Source organism: Dendroctonus ponderosae, unplaced genomic scaffold (genome assembly GCF_020466585.1).
Source record: "Dendroctonus ponderosae isolate FM_Combo_2020 unplaced genomic scaffold, Dpon_F_20191213v2 Dpon_F_20191213_1, whole genome shotgun sequence".
NCBI lineage: Eukaryota > Metazoa > Arthropoda > Insecta > Coleoptera > Curculionidae > Dendroctonus > Dendroctonus ponderosae.
Window position 1 is genome coordinate 53829077 of NW_026017110.1, and position 23215 is coordinate 53852291.

Consider the following 23215-nt stretch of genomic DNA (forward strand, 5'->3'; position numbering starts at 1 on the left):
GGCAGTCATTTGTCCAATTATGCAACAAATATATATGTTTTGTTTAAAATTTAAATCCGTCGTTCTTATTGGAACACCCTTTATATATACGAAGGCAAGACGTATTTGAACTATTGTTAATGTCTCTCTAACTTGCTTAATAACTCATTTAAGCAATAACACACTTTTAAGCTAATTTTTATTGTGAACACAACAGACATTCAAGTTTTTGGAGATGTCATTCGAAAGCTCCATCTGTTCAAATTTAATCAGCGCGACCCGGATTCTCGTGGTGATAGCAAAGCTACCATTTTATTGAAAATATAAGTAGAGGTTTTTCTAAATTGAAATACTGTAACAGATGAGATCGATCTAGAGTCTTCTTTCGTAATATGGAGCCAATTAATATCTGATTTCATTACTCTGGAGAAACAAAAGCGCAAGTCTGCCTATTTAAGGAATAATGGGATTGATCCCGCACGTGCGTGCGTATTGTTATCTTCTGAAATAACTCAGTTGTACTAGTTCAATCTTGCCGTACGGGATCGAGATGGCGACATCCATTATTCAACCATCCTTTCGATTAATGGGTACTGAGACTTTCTTACACTGGCTTGAAGATTGGTTGCATTTACCCATCATGGCTTGTACAAAAAAACCACTCATGAGGAACAAGACATTTTTAAAAGTAAAATTTATACTTTTTGCTGAGTTTGTTAAGACCATGGACCGAGTGAGTCTCAACAAGGTTGGCCTATAAACTTTCAATTAAGTTCCGCCAAATAATTATACTAAAAAAAAACTTGATTTTCATTTTTTTGTAATTTCTATGTATAAGAATAGTATTGAAAAAAAAAGTTTTTGCGAAGCCGAGGCGCCAACCGTGAGCTACAAGTGCTTCTCGGAATGTCATCAAATATGACAACGGCATTCCGTGCAGCTCGTGTGCTGTTTATGAGATATTTAACTGCCCTATAAATCAACACCCTACCGAAAACGCGTGTAATTAAGGGCGCAGTCAATTTACCACCACAAGCGACCGATCTGGCCACGTTGCCAGAATTCAATATTAAAAACGAGTTTAGCATTCATTTCAATCCAACTGCCTTTGATAATATTTTCATACCTAGTAATATATCTATTTGGGATTCTAAATGCGTGAAAATTTTTTATAATTTCATTAATAACTTGACTCCAAATATAAGTCACATTTATTTCAATTTAATCATAAAACACTCTTTGTCAAACTGCAGTAGTTGGTAATAGACTAATAAATAATTCCATCAATTGCCTGATGAAGAGGTTTATTTCGTTTCATTATTAACATTCATTCTCGTTTTCAATAAAATTTTGTATCGTGACCGGGAGGAATGATTATTATTATCCGATCAGTACAATTTAGGTTTCAACTTAGAAATGGCGATCTTTCTCTAATTTCAAATTAGAACTAATCATGATTTCTTGATATGCACAATATACTGCAAATTTAATATGCGATTCGATTAAATATTATTGATAACGGACGATAATGAAGTAACACTGCTATCTCGATTTAATCTTAGTTCGATTCCTTAATTAGACAATCTAAATGTAAGTTTGTATTCAAACGTTCACTGGATGTCGTCAAATATATGCAGGTGATTTTAGAAATATATCGATAAAACTCTAAATATATTGATTTTTTTCATTGTTATTATTGGAGTTTTTACTATTGTGGAATTGAAATCGATGTGTGCGCTGTCTTTAAATGCAATTCAATTTTGATGTAAGGAAAAACGTTTGAGGGCTACATGTCAATATGAAATATTGCTTAGTGTTCAGTTATTCGTCTAACTAATCATTTATGAGAAATTGATGACCACATCGAACAAGAGTCATTTCTTGTCACATTGAATCAATATGTGTTTTCTGGTAGATTCAAAGTCTGAAACGCACTTTTGGCTGCACCAAATAGCAAAATTATTTGTGAATGAGTCTGATGTAAATTAAAATGTTCTTCCCATCTTTTGAAGTCGCTTTCTTTCTGATGCAATATGCTTAATTATTAATATAATTAAATATAATTTGACATCATGAACGCAGAATTGATATTATGCCGCCCACATTTAGTATTAGTAATAAAGCAATCATACATTACTCTTTTGTAATTCGGAAATATTAGGTAAACTCGAATCAGCACTGGATTTGGATGCTATAGAATAACCAATTTTCAAAATCAAAATCTTCACTTTGTAAAATATTTAAAATACTTTGAATTAGTTGATTGAAGCACATAGCTTCGTTTTGACATTCGCAGCCATTAATGGTAGAAAATAAAATATTAAAAGCTGCACAAAATATAAATCTCAACAATTAGAATTTTAAATGTGCCATCAAATTAAATTTATAGAAACTAGGGCAGCTTGATTATTCCATATCAGGATGGTACATGTTCAATATCTGGATAGCTTCTTCTTTTTAATGGAGGGGCACTTCGTCGCGAAGAAACTTATTTAGGAACACTTGCTCAAATATTACAACTTTAGTATCCATTCTGATGTTCTAAAATAGGCAAATATGGTATAGGAATGTACCGGCAACATCGCGATAACATCCAATCTAAGTTGCCGGCAAACTTTCCTATGTTCTTGAGCTAATTAAACGGATAATGTCGGATTATGTGTAACCCAACTTTTATGGAGACATGTATGGAAGGGATTATCATTATATTATGGTAAGACAACGCAGTAAAATTTTTCGATGTTCCGGAAAATGTCGTATCTTAATTATATCATTTGTCGTTGTAGCTTTAGTAGTGAGTTCTTCAGCACTTAGCAACGTAAAAGATGTTGTCTATCTTGAACTGCTTCAGGTACACAGTTGATATTGGTACTGGTTTCAGAAAACGTTAATTTTTTAAACATGCTATAATGATAATGGAATCTAGATGAAATTTATTAAATGGGGTTAGCACGTGCTGGTAAAAAGAGTAAAAAAAAATCTGCGTTTATTAAAAACCAGTAGGAGCTCCGAGGTGAGGTCCAATGCGGCATACCACCAGTCGACTTTAAAAAAGAGATGGCTTGCCGACCATGCAGAATGATCGGGCTGCCTCAGCAGATAATATCATATGGACCACCGTTCAATCGATTCTCGAAACAAATACAAGACCATATATGTCACTAACCTTCAGCAATCTACAACTACCAATTATGGCCTAATTGGTTTGGAGAAACAACATTGATTTTCTGCACTTTTATTTATTGCTTTTAATAAATGCGGCTTTAATTTGACGATGCGAAGGCGCAATTTATACCCGTATTAATCTACGCATCTTTAAACGGTGGCAGATAATTCGTAACAAACTCTTGTATTGCGCTTCTGTTTCTTCGCCAGATTTCGTTTTGACAACATTTATTTAATTGAATTATTCCATCTATTTATTTTCTAAGATAAAAGTAATTACTCCAAAGTTATTTTCCTAACCGAAATAAGGTTGACGATGCAGACCAGCAGTCTTGGGTCGGCCGTTGGCATCAGTTGACAGAAGAAGAAAAGTTCTTGCGAAAAAAGAGGCCATTGTTTCGAAGTTTATATATTTAGTTCCATTTTAGGAAGCAACATAAATTAACCAGACTCAACACCGCTGTTCGTCAGAGGAACTGTGTGCCCGCAAGAAGTTTCTTTTGCCAATGAACATTTTTGCTTCGGCTTTGCAATAAAACCTACTTCTGATTTAAAGCGCATTCCTTGTTTTTCCGATCTAATGTAGATTTACTGTCAATTTCGTTTTTACGAGCATTACAAGTTCATATTTTTATGCATATATATATATATCATGCAAATCGGCTTTTAACTTAATATGGAATTAAATGAGAAGATACTTCGAAACTCTGCTTCATCAGCTTAAAAAGTCATTTTTCACGATGACGCTTTTTTAATGCTTAGTGGCAATCTAATGAGGGTGGCGAAACAAAACAAGACGGTTATAAATTATCTCAAAAGTCGATTAGGTATCGCGGAGAGATTCTATCAACATTAAATCCAAACCTGTTATGAAATTACCCGACATGATTGCCCGCCGACCTGGGGTAATTTGCTTCGGAATAGGGGACCCGCGATTTCGTCAAAAAACGAAACAAAAACGAACCGACATGAATTGTTTTGGTTTTATTAGGATTAGGCGGTAGTCTGTTTTGTTTATATATCTACGTTAAGCTTGATAATGTTTGTGTAATAAATTTATATGGCTAACATATTTTTCAAACTCACACAGTATGAAGCCGAAAATATGTTACGTATAGTTAAATAAAATAGAACAAGCGAAATATAATTATTATTTACAATAGCTTATATACAAAATGGGAAGTAGCGGGTGCGTTGTAATAAGTTTGTAGTTCCAGTTCAATTCGTGTAGTTTCGTCATTGACAAAGGCGATTATAAAATAAAATATTTATACAGGACATGTCATAAGGATGTGAAAATAATTTCCAAACAAAGAACATTTTGTAAACGAACTATTTGTCTATCTAAAAAAAAAACAATCTGCAAACTATACGTTTAGAGAGTAGTGAAGTCATGGGGCGGACAAAAGAAGATGTCATTCAACTTCAATAATTACAAAATGTATTCGGTGATTTTCGCAAGAAAACCCCAAGGGAAGAAAGATTATTGGGAAGACTCCCTTTAGATTATTATTATTATAGATTTATTGTCCATAAAATTTGTATTTTTTTCTGTGGCAATAAAGCATATTTTGATTTGATATCTTCCAAACTTATGAAAGGTCTTGTACAAACATTTTATGGGAACGTCACCAGTAAAGCAGTAATCGATGAGAACATCTACTACTCGTTTTAAATTATGAAAAACCTTCCTCTCTGGATAACTGCAAAACGAAAACTTTTTCTGCGCTTTACATTTGCCTGGCTCGATATGACATGTTGCCACAAAATTTGCTCCATAACGCTGTAACAATATTGGTTTATGGTTTCTATGTTAAAGTTTCTAGTTTCGATCATACCACTGCCAAACTCTAAAAGATTTACATCAGATAATCTAAAACGTTGGTCAATTTTATTTTACTCGAATTTCATTTTATTTTTCAGACTTTTATTTAAATTCTACTTGCATGTTGTGGTGTGCATTTGGACAAAAACGGAGGTAGGCGTTTTTTAAAAGGACTTTTCCAAAACGCTATTTTACTAACTCGAATATTTTTACTTCGTTATTGTCGTTAAGAATAAGTGACTTAATAGTATCCTTTTCATGGCATCACTATGGACAAACTGAAATTGATACAGTTTAGGATTCCTTTCGAGACGTTCATGCGATAATAACCAAAACAATAACTTTTTGATGGGACTTTGATGATATTATTGAGTAAATAAACGAACAATATTTATTGTATAATTTTATTGATTAATTTGAAAGTTTGCTTTTTAAAAACAATTTATTTCCAAATTAATACAAAAAATACAGATTTTAGTTGCAACCGAACCTTAATCATGACTTATGACTCGTATATCTCAAGACTGACTAAGATTGGCTGGAGACTATCTGGGACTGAATTCTTATGACTTCTAACCAAGCATCTAATGACTCGTTTCTGCTGTGGCTTCTTTCATGGTTAAATCATGCGGGTCATAGCAGAAACGATACTACGTCTTATTTTGTCTTATTTTAAAATAATAGTCGGCATAAGTGACCATATAATTGTATTCAGCCAAAATACTACGGCCGCTGTCCACAGATCGATCAGCAGTTACACATTGTCAATATTTGCAGGATTGAACTAAGCTGTAGCAGCTTTCATGTCGAATTAAACCTGACACACAACTTTAAATAACTGTTTTCGGTTGTTTCCGAAGGAAAAGAGCGCTTGACTATGAACTCCTCTTGAAAGCTTCAGTTGCCGAACTTAAATATATATTTTTTGAATTAACATCGTTGATAAAGATAAGTCAGTATTGCCACTTCGTAATGATGAAGTAAACTTGTTAAGCTTTCTGTAGGCAAATTTGGGTGCACTGACAAGCAACATCTAAGGACATCTTTTTTTCATAATGATTTTGTTGAAACAAGGTATTCCGGTCCTGATGAGTTTTAATGAGCTGATACGAGTAGAAGGGCCGCCGCATGCGACTGAAACCGCCATCGTCCGCGTAGCTTTAACATTTTTTGTATGAATGGGCCCCGCGCGAGTGCAGACTTCGAAAAACGCACTCATACCAAACATTCTTCCAATCGATTAGAAAACCCGTAAAAATATTTTTGTGTAAAAAATCGAGTCTTCGACACTTGGCGGCCAACGGGGCACTACCATAACAAAAACAAACTTGTTTTAGGTTTAATGGAACTTAAATGGGCCATTTAGCATTTGAAATTTGTGGCATTCTGGCAGTTTGTAAACGACTATAGAATATGCAATGGTTGCTTCTTTAACAAATTTGAAAATTTATAAAATACGTTCCTGGCGAATTTGAACCTTAAGATCTTCATCATTTTTTGTTTGTTCGATGAGATACAAAACATTTGTTGGTGCTTGAAGCAACCGACAAATTGTCATAAAATTTTAAGACCTACTGACAAAATAACTACTTGATTATCTACATAGATTTCTGAATGTAAGGTGGAATAGTTTATGGAAAAACTTCTTATTTAAGTTAATTGTTTAGTTTAATATTTTCCAGTTACTTCTCAATTCAACATATTATCTAAAAGTGGACTTGGTATGTATTTGTTTTAGTACGATTTGATGTCGATCCAAAAAGGCGAACAAACTAAAAAGTTGTTTTGTAATTTAGTTTTAGTCTTCTACCAAAACAATTTAATTTTGAAACTATACTATTTGAAAATAATTATTTTGAATTCAGCATCTCCTCGAGTAGCCAGTCAAAAAATACTGGGTCAAATATCCATATTTACTGAGTACCGAACATATAAAAAAGGTATAAATAAATAAATCTCATTCGTCAAACATGCTGCGGAAGTACATCGTTTTATATTCACTAATACTATATAAAAGGCATAGTAGACTAGGTAAATCCACCGCAACTGTTCTGTTTATAGGTAATAAAATGCAAGTAAAGCCGGTTAACTCAGAAAGCATATATAAAAAATTATTCCAGATCATATCTACTATAAAAGTGCTAAAGTATAATGGCTTAATAGAAATTCTAAAGGCCCGATTCCGCTTGAGCGACGGACGCATTCGGCAGCTTCATGCAGCGACAGCGGCAACAAAAACTGCAACAAAAACAGTGCCGGATAATCTTGGATTGCATTTGGTGTTCGTCAAAGAAGCACTAGCTTTTACACTGACATACTGTCAGTATGTCTTGTCTAAACCAGGAAAGCGATATGGATACCTTGATAATAGACTGTTTTTTTCGGTGTTTAATAGTAAACAGCAATATATTGATACATCCTGATCTGTTTTTGCGAGCTGCATATGAGGCTAATTTGCGCGAATTGTAGTGAAAGACCTGAAACTATTATTCTTATATATGTATTATGCACGCTTCCAACGTGCCACATTTTTCGCACGCAAACCAAATGTCTCCAAAATGTCTTCATTAGCCATGAATGAATAGCGATAAAATTCAAAATAATGCATTTTATACTGGTTTAAAAAAAATCAGTTAACTACAGGAAGTTGTAAATCCTATGACACCTTGACAAGTTTCAAGTGTGCTTGTATTACATACATTAGAGATTAACGCTAGCAGCTCCACTAATTAGTCAAAAGAATGTAAAACTCTGAAAAAAAGGTCAACTGAAAACGATGTTATTATTTTCCTTTCGTAGTCTTGTAAATCTGTTCCTCCGACGTCAGCTTGGGTCACCAGGCCAAACTCACAACCAAGCGCTGTTTAGTTATTATGAGATATGAGGTAGTCTCAAAACTAATTTTATTTCAGTGTGTTCAATATGAGGATTTTCTTCAGTGTGTACACACCTGCTTCCTTCCTTCCTTTCTATTAATTGGTTCGATCTGTTAAAATTAGAATGACTTGATTCATTAAACACACTTTTCTCTAAATTCGGTATTTTCATTATATGTCAATTCGCTTTTTATAGGCGTCGGTAGCTTTGCTTTTTCCGATAATTAACTATCCTATCGATTTATCTAAATTTCCATTTAGTCTCAAGCAAATTCATAATTCAACATAGTACATCAGCCCATTTTAAAACTGTTTGCAGCGATTATAAAAAATGTCAAAAGCTTTTATAATGGCTTCGTTAAGTTTCTGTAAATCCCTGTATTGTTCTTAAGGACTCTTTTGCGGACTATTCATCAGATATGGTTTCCATAAAAAATACTAGTTTACAATGTTTTAACTGAAATTTAATATATAACTTTTTAAATCATTATAACTCAATAAAATTATAATTTTGAGATGTGCTGGACAAAGAGTGATTTGACAGTATATACCAAAAGTAAATTTCTTTATGTCTCTTTCGCAAATATTGAGTAGCTAGCATCGGGTTCGAGTTGAGCATTGAAACTGTATCATCGAAAAAACTCACTCTGTATATGTGAGTGAAACATTGTGCCTTAAGTCGTCCATTAAGTAGCCGCTTTGAGGGGAAATTACCAATCATTCGATCTGTAACAAATACTTTTTATTCATTATACCTTAAAAGAACGCTGTACAGATTTTTGCGCAGGTTGGGTTGGAGAGAATTCCAAATTACCTTTTTTATGGCTATAAAATTATTTTTTAACCTTCCACAGTTCGCTTCCAAGAAACCAGAATAAATAATGAAAATGACAATCCTTCGCAAATTTGCACCAGTAGTTTATCAAAGACAGATCTTTCCTCGAATCATTTTGACTTGCTTTGCAGGTCAAGAATGTCGTAAACTGTGGCTCCGATTACAATTGCCCGAAAAGATATAAGTCAAAAATCTTCCTGCTGTCTGGTGCAGCGACAGTGTGACAAAAATAAAAACTCGATTGACCAGTGGCTTGTTGAAGCCCAAATCGATCGAAGCTGCGGTCCTCCAACAAACCATTAAAATAAAATCAATAAGAGATCGATGTTCTTTGGCGACCCTTCAAGCAACGACATTTATTACCTTGGATCTGTTAGTTTCAAGAATTGGTAACTTACCAACAATTTTTTTTCGCACAGTGCTTTTTTTTGTAATGAACATGATTTAATTAGAATTTTAATCGTGTAGAACAGTGGATACATTTTTACAAGCTTACCTATCCGGCCAGTATAAGGTTTCCTCGCGTAACCTGAAATTAACAACGTATTATTAGAATTGCTATGTTATTGACATGATTGATTACAACTAACGACTTCGTTTACGAACTTTATTATTGCTTGGTTTTGAATATTTTCAAAATGTGTGGTTTTTGCAGAATTTTTTAGTTATTCTGCATTATACCAATTAGTGATCTTCAAGACGCTAAAATCTGTCCCAACATAGCAATGTAGTATGACTGGCAGAAATATCTTATAGAATGCCTATATGTAAATGGAAACATATTTATTCGGAATGGTAGCATTCAAATTATATTTTATAGGGTCGTTATTTAATTAATTAAAAAAAGTGAACAAGGGCCTTAGAGGCGGCGTGCCTGGCAAAACATGAGATTTCAATTAAAGGACTCCTAAATAACGAGGCCGACCCAACATTTATAAAGGTACCGATTATGTCTGTCAAGAACCATTACTAAACACGCAAGCGCCACTGGAAGTACTTAATTTACGACACTATCGACCAACGTAATATCACCCATTGGTTTAGTATTTGTTTCGTGTGAAAAGTTCTTTTGTCTAAATCGGAAATCATTTTTGAAAAAAATCAAGCAAGCCAACAAAAATTGTTATTTTAAGGCATATAAGATTCAGACTGACCATGGGCCATAAACAATTATGTTTTCAATCAAATCAATTTCATGTGCTTGCAGCTCGCAATTGATTTAAATTCATATATTTTATATAAAAAGTAAATTTTTTGATGACTTGGCAAAAAAATATTTGCCTGGTATATTTAGGACTTTGTATTGGTAATTGTCATCCATCTTAAATGGTCACTCTATTTTAATTAGCTTTAGAACAGAGTGATGATTTACTCCAGTTCAGTTCAACAAGTTGTCTTTTGCTGTGTATGAAATTGAATCGCCTAAGATGAATTAACAATGTTATTACTACGAGGAAAGTTTCGTATCTACGTATTTGCAAAAACACATTCAATATTGCGAAAGAAGAAGAGACAAATTTTTTAATAATTAGTTGGTTACTACAGCTTGTGCGATATTGATTGATTTTACAGAAGAAAAGAGAAACTGAAATAACGAACTATTAGTTGATTTAAGCTAATTTTAGAAACTATTCTTCTTCTTCTTCTTCTTCTAGTCATTTTTCGTCCAGAATTGGATATAGGAATCCCTTAGTTATTTCCGTTTTGTTTGGTAGGAATTCATAACAATGTTTTATTTTGCAAGTCTAAAGATACATTTTAACTGTTCCCTGCAAAAATGTACAATTTGAACAGCCCTACGATTATTAATAGAACGAAGAGGGGCAAATAAGAATAGGATCACATTTGATATAATAGAGAAATATGGAACACACATTGCGGCTATGCCACTAATAGTGCCGCCGTCTTATTGTTAAATACGCACATGCGCCTTTCATTTTTAATTAGACCTGCCACTAGTAAGATTTGTGCCTGCCGTTATTTCTGCGCTCTTTGAACATTTGATTTGTATTTTACTTTGGTTCATTCCGTGACACCTTCGTGTATCCACGAATTTTGAAACCTATTAGTATCCAACAATTTGGACAAATAAAAGGTCTGGCTGTTTTTAAGAAAAAAGTTAGAAATATGTTAGTTAATCTGGAGCCATATACTCTGGATGAACTTGTAAGTTATTTTTGAAATATTCGTGCTTAGTTGTTCAACTGGTAAAGAATTTCAATTTTTTTTAGAACATAAATACTGTTGAGAGCCTGATGCGAGCTTATTGACCTTAATTTCATTTGTCATCGTTTAACAAGTAAATTAAATTAAATTATCAAATTCCATAATTCATTGATTAAGCACTTTAGAAATAAAATATATTCAATCTACAGTTTGAAATGATTCATTTCAAAGGAGCTTATTTTGCCGGTTTACATAACACTGCAATAAAAGAGAAATAGTACCTGGTATTAATTCAGATACAGCTTGCAATTATTAGTGAACGGGCACTAAACATGGTCTCCCATATCTCTCTATTGAGTACCAAATCCAGCTGTAAACCAAATTTCATTGTATCCATCGTTTACGATTATAGTGCACTATCACGCCGTTTTCAAGTCAAATATTGGGGTTCTAATTCTAATGTAATTATTTAATTTCCTATGGCGATACCGTGTTAATCGCTGTTAAATTCTAAGCAATTAATTCTGCATAACAAAAAAACCTGCTAAAGTTGTGCTTATTTAAAAAGAACGTATTGGCAACCAGCAAAGACAAATAATTTCTCTAACTTGGACAAACGACTTTTTATTTGAAAACGACTGAAGATTCAACTACCGGAAAAAGTTTCAATCGTCGGCAAGCGAGGGTAAGTTCATAGAGGCCTGCTGTCAGTAACTGCTACCAGACTTGACCATCTTTGGTCGAAGGTGATTAAGAAGACATTCAGCCAAGAACATTTCTCGGTCTTATTTTATTTTTGTAAGTCGCTTTAAGTAAAAAGACCCTTCTAATGCTGATGCACCTTAATATTGAATAAGGATTTTTTTTTTGAGGAAGCACAATTTTCTTCAACCTATTTAATCGTCGATTAAAAACTAAATTCGCTCTAGTCGTCTCCATGGAGAATGTGTTCAGAACTCGGTTCAGAGTCGTGCAGGCCATTTCAAAAGACGGCAGCTTCCTCTAGAGACAAAATATGGATCTTGTTTTATCAGGAATATATTTCCTATGTAAAGTAGAAGCCTAGGTCTAAAAGGCGTATTGTCGGTTCGCAAAAGAGACCCTAACTTGTTGAATCGAATTGACGGTATATTGACGGACAACGTACGACTGGCACAATGTAATTTTTATACGGAATCTCTCGTTTATTCAAACCATGCGATAAATAAATTCGGTTCACAATGAGACTGGCGCATTTCTTTCAATTTCAACGTCGATCCTTGTCGGTTTTACTTAAAATGGCTAGTTGAGCGAGCTTCAACGATGTTGCAAGATAAGTAACATGTCTAATTGTCTTCTTTGTGTAATTAGATCCGCTAGTGAGTTGCTTGATGTGAACACAATACATCATAATGAACTCAAGTGAGCGCACAGCCTACCATATTTTTTTTTATATATCTCCATTTATATTGTTTTAAAGCGGCGGTTTTGAAATTTAAATTTGATACTGTAGGGGCATATTAGCTGAGTTTTTCTTACAGGCCCAAAACAAGTTGCCGAATATAATATTAAAACACTGCAGCTTATTAGTCACCTTAGCAGGGTGGTTTAGAAAATACGTTATGCAAGCAAAATTCCTCATTTTTACGTTATTTTCTTTTTTAATTCTCACAGTTTTCTAAAAAGACAATTTTTTGTATACCAATGTACGACACTGGGCAGCAGCGTTTGTTGTTCAATTTTAAAGCACAGGGATACCTGTGAAAGATAGCCTTTGAAACGCCCCAAAGCCCATAAGTACTCCTGAAAGCTTGAGACACACCAGAAGACAAGATTGGGTTTGAAATTAAACACTCTGTATAAAGCAAAGAGCGGCGGTCAAATAAGATGTAAAAAGGAATGACCCCGACAGAAACAGGTGCTATATGTTTTATTTTATTAGTATAGCCAGTAATGTTTGGCGTGGACAAATACATTAGTTTGAACACGGCTCGCCTTGAGCTTTCTTTATATTGACGATTGTCCAGTTAAACATTTCAAATTGAGATGTCAATTATATAAATCACTGCCCATAGGACAGTCTCGAATGGATTGGAACTGCCTATAGCATAAAAATCACTAACTACATGATTACCAGGGGTGAAGTTTTGTTAAAATGGTCGTTACTATAAATAATTATTTTAAAAGTTGTCGGTTTCAAGAAAAAGATATTGTCTGTTTGTAAATTTAGTCTTAATAATTTTGAAATCCTACTAAATTTGAAAAATCTTGAATTATTCTAATTAACGGTCATTAAGAATTCATAAACTTTTTTGAAAATGCATCTTAGTTCTTTTTTGAAAATGCATCTCAAACAAGTTTCCATTAGGAAACCAAATTGCCTTTAAAATAACAGGCATTCGAGCTAAACTAAACATAAATAAAAGAATAAAAATTGTGTGCAGTAAATTGCGAAATCGAGTATCCCTATAGAGGTGTGATAAAGTGCAAAAGTAATGTTTAAGCTATTTCGATCACCCAAAGGGTCCAAAGTTAACCAACCGACAATTGAAGTGAATATGGTCATCAGACCGTGGTTAATAATCCTGAAACTTTAACGGGCTGCGTTGCCAAAAGTTTCCGTTGCAATTTTCTGGTTTTAACGAATTTCTTATATTCCACGGTGGCGGTTTTTTTTTATGCATTCGGCTAATGGAAGTGTTTCAATACATGATTTATTGCTATTTTTACCTTCTGTAGAACCTGTAACAAAACGTAAAAAATGATGACCCGAAGATCACCAAAGAGCGATTATTTGTGAATAAATTTAAGCCAAGAAATTTGGATAACTTGGTAACGTAAAATTTCAACGAGCTGAATCTACAGAATTATCAATAATACCATGTCGATGTATTTTGAAGAGTTAAAACGCTGATGAGAGCACGGAAAATTACCAATTAGATTTTTGCTATGTTGTAACACAATCTAGAGGTTGAATTTTACAGCGATCGATTTGAGCGAGCGAAGCTTTAGTTATCTACTTTTCTTTTCTGAAAATACTTTTCTTCCTTATTTTTCAATTGCTTTGGCAACTCAGGACCTATCTCGAGTTTTCAAGTGTATAGTCGGTATGTAGGAAGCAGGAAAAGAGCCTCAAAGGGAGTAACAAGAATGAGCATCCTGAAAAGTTCGGAAAAATTCAACGCTATACTATGCATAACGATGAAGCCAAGGTTCGCAGACAGTAGGTCCGTACTAAAGAAGAACGTTTACAAAAAAATATGTTCTAATCAAGTCATCAACAAATAGTTGCAATCGGTTTTACACAATTTAGTTGACAGTTTAATAACGCATATTTAAATAAATTAATATACCAATTACTCATTTAGGGATATTTTCTATTAGTCTTGTTAAAACATTGCATAGCAACCATGATGTTGTTTTGCGCATTGTTGTATTTGCGAAAGGTAAATAACTGGAATTATTTATTCGAATTAAATAAATCTATGCCATTTAAAACCGTGCTATTTCTAATCCTTATATCGAATTTAGACAACTTTTAGACACATGTCTAAGGAATACTTTGAGTAAGTAGTAAATGTTCTCATGCGATTGGGACCAAAAATATTAAACAGTTGAATTTAAACCGTTACTTCTATATCCCAAAAATAGCTTCCCTATAAGAAATCCGAGAGGTAGATGTACTGTGTGTTGAATTAATCAATTGGATTTCCGTTCTTCCAAACCTAATGCTGCGAGGCAAACAAAATTGTAATAATTCGAGATTTATAATTATTTAAAATTAATTATTAGTTGATCATGCTGTTTTTTTATTGTCTTTCTTCTGCCTTTGATGATCTGTAAACTCCTATTGAAGGTTTCGATTATTCCAAGTATTTTAATATCATCAATGCTGACAATTTTCAAATTACTCTCTTTAAAGAGCTGAAGTTTGGTTTGCTTTTTCATCTTTACAAAATTACCCTTGCAATGGAACTGATCATGAATTTCTATGATTTCGAAAACTAATTGTCGACATTGGCGTTATAGGCGACATATTTTCGATGAAATCTATATAAAGTTCTACTCTGGTGTTTTTCTATAGAACATTTTTTTTGGTTGGTAGGTTTTACACTAAAATGTCCAAGTAAACTCCCACAAATTTAGTTTCCCGTATGTCGTTTCTAATACAGGACAATTCCAGGAGTTATGGCATTTGTTACATGGTTTAAGGTGTTAAATTGCATACGTTCCTCCAGATGATGAAGAAATAGTGTCCTCAAAAGTAATATAAATTGTTTTTCTGTAAAACTGGAAAACGGTTTTGGAAAATATTTATTTATTCATTTCCGTCTAAGAGATTTGCAACTATTTTTGGAAAATATGTAAGTTCCCAATTTGAACGGGTTTAAACAAACTGAAAACGGAATTGGGCTGAACGTAGAAGAGTTAGTCAACAGAAGTTACTGTCTGACTGAAAACTAAATTAATTAGTAAAAATTCCTTAGGAAAAATTTCGCACATAAGTCTATCACAGTTGGTGACAAAATATATATTTGGTTATTATGTCAATATGCTGATTAACAAAAATAGTTGGAATTTGCATTGCAAGTCGAACATAAAAAATCCTACCCTGTACCAAAAAGCAAATAAAAAGTAATCTGCGATCAAGAAGTACATATCGGACAATCGAAGACGGCACCTACTTTATTAAATCTGCCCGGGAAGTTCTTTTGTGCCATAGATATCTAATCGAGGCCCTACATGGCCCGTTTCCCTCGAGATTGGCACCAATTTCCGCATACACGTCACTTGATGGAAAATTGTGCAATGCAAACAATCGACGATCATTTCCCCATCACTCAGGCTTAAGCTCTTATTTGCCTCGTTCTGGATATTACTTTGTTCCCGTGTTTCTTGGATAAATTAGATACTTGAGACGAGGACCTTATGTTGACACTATCCATTTATCTTTGCTCATTTGGACATATTTTCTTTTCTGCTTGTATTAGTAGAATAATATTTATTATGATGATTGGCATAATACACGTGAGTACTAAATGTTCAGTAAAAATTTGAGGAAATATGTTCTAATCTACTAATAATGGCTCATAAATATAATAACATAATTTTCCTCTACAACCCTTCCTAGATAATTTATTTTTGCACATATTTTAGTGTTCAATAAGCATTCAAGCATTAATATTCCGATTAGAAAACTAATGTCTATTGTATTTGGACATGTTAGTTTCACGCGACAAAAAAACAATGCTCAACGTAAAAAGTCAAACCGGCATAATTCGCATGAAACAGCAGCAATCGTTGGGTAATAAACTTGATGTATATTACTGGCTATTTGTAGTATAAATTGGATATTACGTTTAGATTTGCCGAGTGCCTATTATAAATCATGTCGAACTGTCTCGGAAGTTGACATTGATGGACTGTACTCCGGCCTGGCTGCATTTAAATTTCGTATTCAGTGTTTGTCCTGTACTTTCGCCGTTTTTGTGTGTTTTAGGGTGCTCGAAAGGACATGCAATTTTTCATCTCGAACAATTAGATTAAAAGTAAGTTGACTGCAAAGCCTCCATCTCATATCATGCGACTCGGTTTAGCTCCTGGCTTCTAAAATGCCTAGTCCCCATTCCGCATAAGATCGGTAATGTATTCCAGCACAAAAGTACAATTTATGTAATGGAAGAAACTCGTTACTCGGTTTTTATGACGCGAAGGACAATTTCCTTTGTTACAAGCTCCTTAAAAATTTATTGAAATTCCCAAGTGAACGAAATGTTACAACTTTGTTGCCTAAATTGCAATAAAGTAATTACTCTTATGCAAGTAGGCACCTTGCGCGGAGTCACAGTCAAAGTATACATTTTTTTAATATAATTATTTTTTTGGTTGGTATTATACGGGACAAATTAAATACAGGAAGTTTCTTCTTACTTTTGTCGATGTTTTGTTTTATTGGGATTATTCTCAGGACGCTGAAATACTATGATGTTTCTTGTATTTTTTTTTTGGCGTAATGACATAAATAATAGATGCAATGCAGTGACCCATATCAATAACAATTTCAATTTCAAATTAGTTTCATGGATGTGATATCTTTAGAGCTCTAAATTTTAAAATTTTAATTATATTACGTTTTTTTAAAAGAATGCGCCGAGTTAAAATTTAGAAATATTTCAGAAGATGTAAGTTTGTGATACCAATCTGTAATTAACATTCCTTCTTCAGTTCTGATAATTTTAATATCAAGACATCCAATTGTAGCGTTTTTTTCCTTTTCCACTCTAAACCGCAACCTAAGATGAAATTCATTGCAGATGTGTATCAACAGAAATTTTGGTACAGAGGTTATGATATCGTCAACATATCTTAAAAAAAAAGGTAGCTGAAAAGATAATTTTTTAATACAAGCACTCTGAAGAGCCCACATCACCACATCCGAACATCGACGTCGACTAAAGTGAGGAGAAACTTCCTGCTTTCAATTTGTCCCATATAATACCATCCACAAAATTTACATCATTAAACAAATACGGACACTAAAACAAAACCTTTCAATACTTTAATATAACGCCTTTTATACAGAGCAAATTAAAAAATGTACACTAATTCTTCTTTATTATTACTTTACTTTACTGTCCCTAGACCCTAATGTATTTTTATTACGTGATTAGTGAGTTATTGATTGGGTTGATTTTTGCTATATTTTGAAGTGCGGCCGACCTTTCCATAAAATAATACTGCCTGGTTCGGCAATTGTCTAAAATAGTTCCACTTAAAATTTATGGCCTCTCTGTTATACCCTTCAGAGCATCAACAATTACTTCCAACCTGGACATCCCAACCAATCAAATGCCAGTTTTCTTCAGAAAATCCTAAATTTTTGAAATAAATTCCAGGAAACAATTTTGTTTAAACTCAGCTGGTTAATCAAACTCAGTTAATCATCATCAGTCACCAAGCAAGACTAGGGCCAAGACCAAGACTTGCATGTTCTTGGATAAAGAGTCTTGCTAACGAAAAGAGAGTATCCGTCTTAGTCTTGAATGTTTAGTCTTGCTGTTGGCGTTGCAGCAAGAGGTTTGCAATTCTTATTGTGAAATAAGGCGTTAAATTTAATAAATAAGATATACGCTGTTTGCTATTTGATTTCCCCATGCTGTGCGTATTAATGGTAAAATGTAAAGTTTTCGAAAATACAAGAATTTTATTTATTTAGTAATTCAAAATTCTTAACGCTTGGATTTTAATTGTCTAATAAGCCATTTTATTAGCTTATATTATAATTTCAAGAAAAAAAATTAAAAATAATAGAACAATAATTTTCTGGTCTTGGTCTTGCTCTTATTGACACTGAACTCAGAAATTGCTTCGTTTTTTGATGGTCCATTAGCCTTAGCCAATTTTAAATATATCATTGAATTGACCAATCAAATTATTAGCGGATGTGGATATTCATATCAATACTATAATACCATATTAAATTGTATTACCTACAAGTGGAAATGAGCCTAAAGTTGAAATATTAAAGATACCAAGATCAATTCCGGAACAATTGAATATTTACGTGAAAAAATTATCAAGTACTAAAGCTTTTGCATTATAATTTCTTAAAATGTCTCTTCAGATGAATCTCGATATACATAACCAACACGCACATCTTTCACAGAATACCGACCAAGGTAAAGTCAAAGGTGACTCTGTCGGCTACATATACGTGAGTTCTCATGATATTTTCCATTTTAAATGACCCGTCAGGCCATGTTAAACATTAATCGGTCTTGTAATTAGCCATGTCCTCTTTATTAGGGTTATTTTAGTGGTTTACCGAATTTTGGAAACGCATGGGATCGCAAATTCTCATGGATCATTAACCCAGATTACAATATGAGCTCATTTAACCTAGGAAATTAAGAAACACTTAGAAACAATGATTGCCTCATGAAAGGGTTCTAAAGTATTATTCAATAAAAACTTCAGTACCACGAAACCAGTAGCAAATATATACGATATACGTACCTAGATAACGTCCATTAGTACTAATTGGTACCGGACGGATAATATTTTCCGCACAATCAGTTCGCGTGATGATTCTCGCTTTCTTGGCGCGTTCCAGTAACAACAGTAGCCCTGGTTTTTAGCAGGTAGTACTCATCGCGTGAGAGAGACGATTCTCAGTGATTTATGATGACTATATTTTAAGTAGACTAGTTAAACCGCTTTTATAGCATCGTTTTCATTGAAAAACTCCACACTATGTAACTAATGAGACGTTTAATTGTGGATTGGTCGAAGTATTAGCGGTTATTTATGATATTAAGTGATTCTTAGTACGCATGAACAATTTTTCTTTCATCCATATCAGGTCCACAAAACGCCCAATCCAACTCGGCAATAACACATTTCATACATTAATTATAGTTTCTCCTGGTTCAGATCGGGTAGGAGTCATAATACGTTAATTCATTATTTTCATCTTCAAGATAAAGGTTGTAACACTTCTAAAGATCATAGAAAAACTCTTAAACCTTTGGAAAACCTCTGGAAAAATTAATAAATTAATTTTACAGATAATTCAATACTTCTTTTGTGCCTTCATTTAACAGCTTCACATTTCACTTTCATTGTATTTGGAGGAAAATTCGAAACAATCGGCATTGTTTGTCTATTTGAAACTCAAAATTAATTCCGAAAAACGCTTTAATGCTCTAAATTTTACTGAGTTTTTAATGTGCTGCAATTAGTAAAACATTTTTTTAACAAGTAATATTAATAATGTATTTATAATTTTTATTAAAAAATTCGCAAAGCTAAAGTGAATTCCGGAGACCATTGCTGTTAAGATATCTTTTACTAGTAGCAAATTTGATTTTATCTAGCCCTTAATGTAGAAAAGCAACTATATCTATTATGAAAATTGGCACTGTGGGAAAACCTAAAAAAAAAGCGCTGAGAATGAAAAAGCTCTGCTTCCAATGACGAAGGTTTTGCTGTTGTCCCCATACTCAAATAAATGGTTTGTGGCTTTGAATTAAAACTCGTAAATTGATAAGGATTGAAGCTAATCGGGATTTAACAAAGCTAGAGCTAAAGGCCCATCATAGAGTCATTAGGAAAGATCGAGAGGACGCAGTGATCGGTAATGTGAGCTGGAATAAGGCCGTTACCAGCACATGCCCGCGACAAGTTTGCGACGAGCGCCAGTTTCAGACACATGTTACATTTTGGGATCAGTTTTATGTCCGCTACATGACATGTTGGGTGTTTTGCATCCTGCCCTGTCAATTTCCTATCCACCTTTCAGCATGAAAGATCGGTTAAGCATTGCTGATTTGAATTCACTAATGCTGACTCAGAAAATGACACCATAACTTTTCTCGAATTAGCAATTACTTCATACTGGCGATGTAACTTGTAAATTTGAACATATGATGGACAAAAGTAGTGTCTTTTGTTCACGGTCGCTTTCCAAAACTCTAGGAACTTTTGGGAAACAAATCCGTCGGTTACTCGTCTGCGATTTAATACAAAAAAGTTTCAAGATGTCCAATGATTGAAAAAACAGGTCAACATGTACCATGGTTAATTTCACAATCTCTGATTTCACTAGTAGATACTTACTATTCAGCTGTCGGAGTACGAAGTCGGTTTAATTTAAGGTGCTTTAGGCTTTCATTTTGAAATTACTTCATTTCATAATTTTCTCGAACGTTGTTTTCCGCTAATAAGAATCAAGTTTAGGCAGATTTATTGGCACGTTTTTCTCATTTGTCTCTGTCCGTTCCCTCTTATTGTCACCAATTAATAAATCACTAACGATCAATTCTGGAGAAAATCGCGTCACTATAAGAATGCTGTCGAATTGTTGCAGAATGTCAGCATATGCGGTTTGTAACAATATTAAAAACCATCGCGCACCAAGGCAAACCGAAACCAAGTGCTGCTGGAAAAAAATAGTAGATACTTAGACTACTTATTCAGATATTTTTAAAACGAAGTCACTTTGTACTGCATCAAATGAACTCTGAAAGTGCTATCGTTTTGAATGAAGGTTTTTTTTGCTTCATAAAAAAGTTTTTAATTTTCTTAAAGTAACAAAGCTTGGCATGCGTCGATTAAAAAGTTAGGGACGAAAAAGAAGCCGCTAAAAGCCCAATTCCTTTTTATTTTGATTCCGCTACAAAGCAAAGCATAAGCCATGCATTTTGATTAGTTTCGTCGCCCCATCTTATTGTCGATCTAACTACATATCCGTGTTCGAGAAGCAAAAATCAAAGTGTTCGCGATTCAGCTCATGAACACTACTTTATAATGCCTTTAAAGACGCCGGCGTCTGTCAAAGGGGCTTGTTATGCATAAATCATACTTTTCGGTGTTTTTTCTTACCGCAACGAGGAAATAGGATTTCAGATAAGCTTTGAATGCAAATTCCTTTTGGGAAAATTTTTGCATATGCCCTAACTCTATCGCGATTGTAAAAAAGGGAGCGTGCCATAAATTCTTAATTGCACTCAGATATAAAACATGAGGGAAACATTTTCTAAAGGTCCTACTACTAAGTTAAAAAACCATAGGTAAATGTTTTACTGAAACTCCAAGCTAAATTGTCACGAACAATGTAAAACTTGAGAGTTATACTAAATTGTTACCTAAAAATGATTACCTAAATAATTAAATGATACAAAATCGATGTACCATTTCAAACTAAACTACATTGTTAATGCATACATAGAAAATATATCAACTATACCTTAGATTTTCAATAATTTTCCGGTAATGGAGAATCAATCGTGAACACACTTTATCATAAAATCTGTGGATAAGGTCACCCCTCATGTGGGAAAACACAATTTCGAATATTTTGACGTGGCTTAAATATAGGGCAGATATATTATTTATAACATCCAAACAACAATATGTTATGCCGACCATCCGCCTGTCACTTAGACGCAATATATCTTGTCAGTCGTCCCCTCTTCTTAGCACATATACGAGAAAATTTGTACGTGGAAAATTTAACAATGAAATCGTGGCAATCTAGCACATCTGTTAGTGTTTTCACTGGCACCTAATATTCGACATACCATCAAATAACGCCGTTATGGCCAACTTTAAACATCCTTATTACGCATAAAAGACCGCGAATGTTCTGTGTGCACGAGGGGTTGGATGCGTTACCCCGAAATTTTTCCCCATGTTTAGTTTATAGCGTATACCTGACCAGTTTTCCAATGCAATCAAAACTTCCGAAGCAAATGTTGTTTTTCTCAGAAAATTCACGTTTTAACTTACATTTTCAACTGTTCAACAACCTGAGACAGATGTAAATGAACTAAACGGATTTCTGGTTATCGAATTCTAGAAAATATTATTGGATAGATCTAATATAGGTAATAACAGATCACAATGCAATAATGCTCATTGTGAGTTATAAATTATTAAATTTCACACTATTATTGTGTTTATGCAAAAAAATGTAAGAACTTTCGGAGCACGATGGCATTTGTTCATAATGCAGAAACATATAAATCAATTTATTGAAAAATTTGACTTCCAGACGGGTTTCGGCTTAAAAGCTCGTCCAGTTGTCAATTTACTGTTTTTGTTAAATGGAACCGTTTGCCTGTGTATCGTTATCTTAATAATTCAAAAACAGTATTCAATGCAAAGCAAAAACTATATTCTCGGGCATCTACTAGAGTGGATCATTAATTTAAAATTTAGTTTGGTGTGTTTTTTTCTCATTTTCTGTAGGACCGGCGCTAGTGAAGCATGACATGCTTCTGTTGAAATTTAGTAACCGGTCCTAAGATGATTCTGGTGCTTTTAATGCCGTGCCGCCGCCTTGCAAAAGTGTGAAGAGTCAATTTTTAAGATATCATCAGGTAGAGTTTATTCCTGCATTCGGACATTTTTATTTCAGATTCTGCTCGATACCTGTTTCCATAAAAGTAAGTTTTACCTTTTGATTGCATGCCGCGCTTTATGGCATTTCTCCAAACCAAAAAAAAAACGACTCAGGCGTAGAAATGAAAAACTTTACAAACGAATTAACTTTTTTATTGGGTGGTAAATGAGCGGAACGCTCGGGGATTTGTAATAAGAGCGCATTTTTGGCGCGAGCCCCTTTTGCAAGCCCATTGTCAAGTGCCTCAGACATAATACTTTTCGAAGGGAAGAATAAGGGTCTTTTCAAGGCGAGTACCCCCGGAACGAGCATGTAAAATAGGCTTTATTATAAGAAAATTCCCATTTAGGTCCAAATGACGGAAAATTTAAAGTGTAACATAGGTGCTGGGCTATAATAAATCAATTGTCAGATGCCACTATTTATCAGTGTTTAAATTGCATAAGCAGTATCTAGTGAATTTACGACAAACTAATGCAGTTATG

At 33.8% G+C, this 23215-nt stretch overlaps 1 protein-coding gene and 1 long non-coding RNA gene across 5 annotated transcripts in view; one reads left to right on the forward strand and one right to left on the reverse strand.

The window, feature by feature from the left end:
• LOC109533872 (protein trachealess) overlaps positions 1 to 23215 on the reverse strand; it is a 99077-nt gene that overhangs the window by 69299 nt on the left and 6563 nt on the right. For 2 of the 4 annotated variants that reach the window (XM_048660641.1, XM_019899378.2), the window contains exon 2: positions 9177 to 9209. The exons of the other annotated variants lie outside the window; for them this stretch is intronic. In XM_048660641.1, coding sequence (XP_048516598.1) covers positions 9177 to 9209 — 33 coding nt within the window. The remainder of the gene's footprint in view (positions 1 to 9176; positions 9210 to 23215) is intronic. 4 annotated transcript variants of the gene reach the window in all.
• LOC109533873 overlaps positions 1 to 23215 on the forward strand; it is a 179543-nt gene that overhangs the window by 40322 nt on the left and 116006 nt on the right. The window lies entirely within an intron of this gene.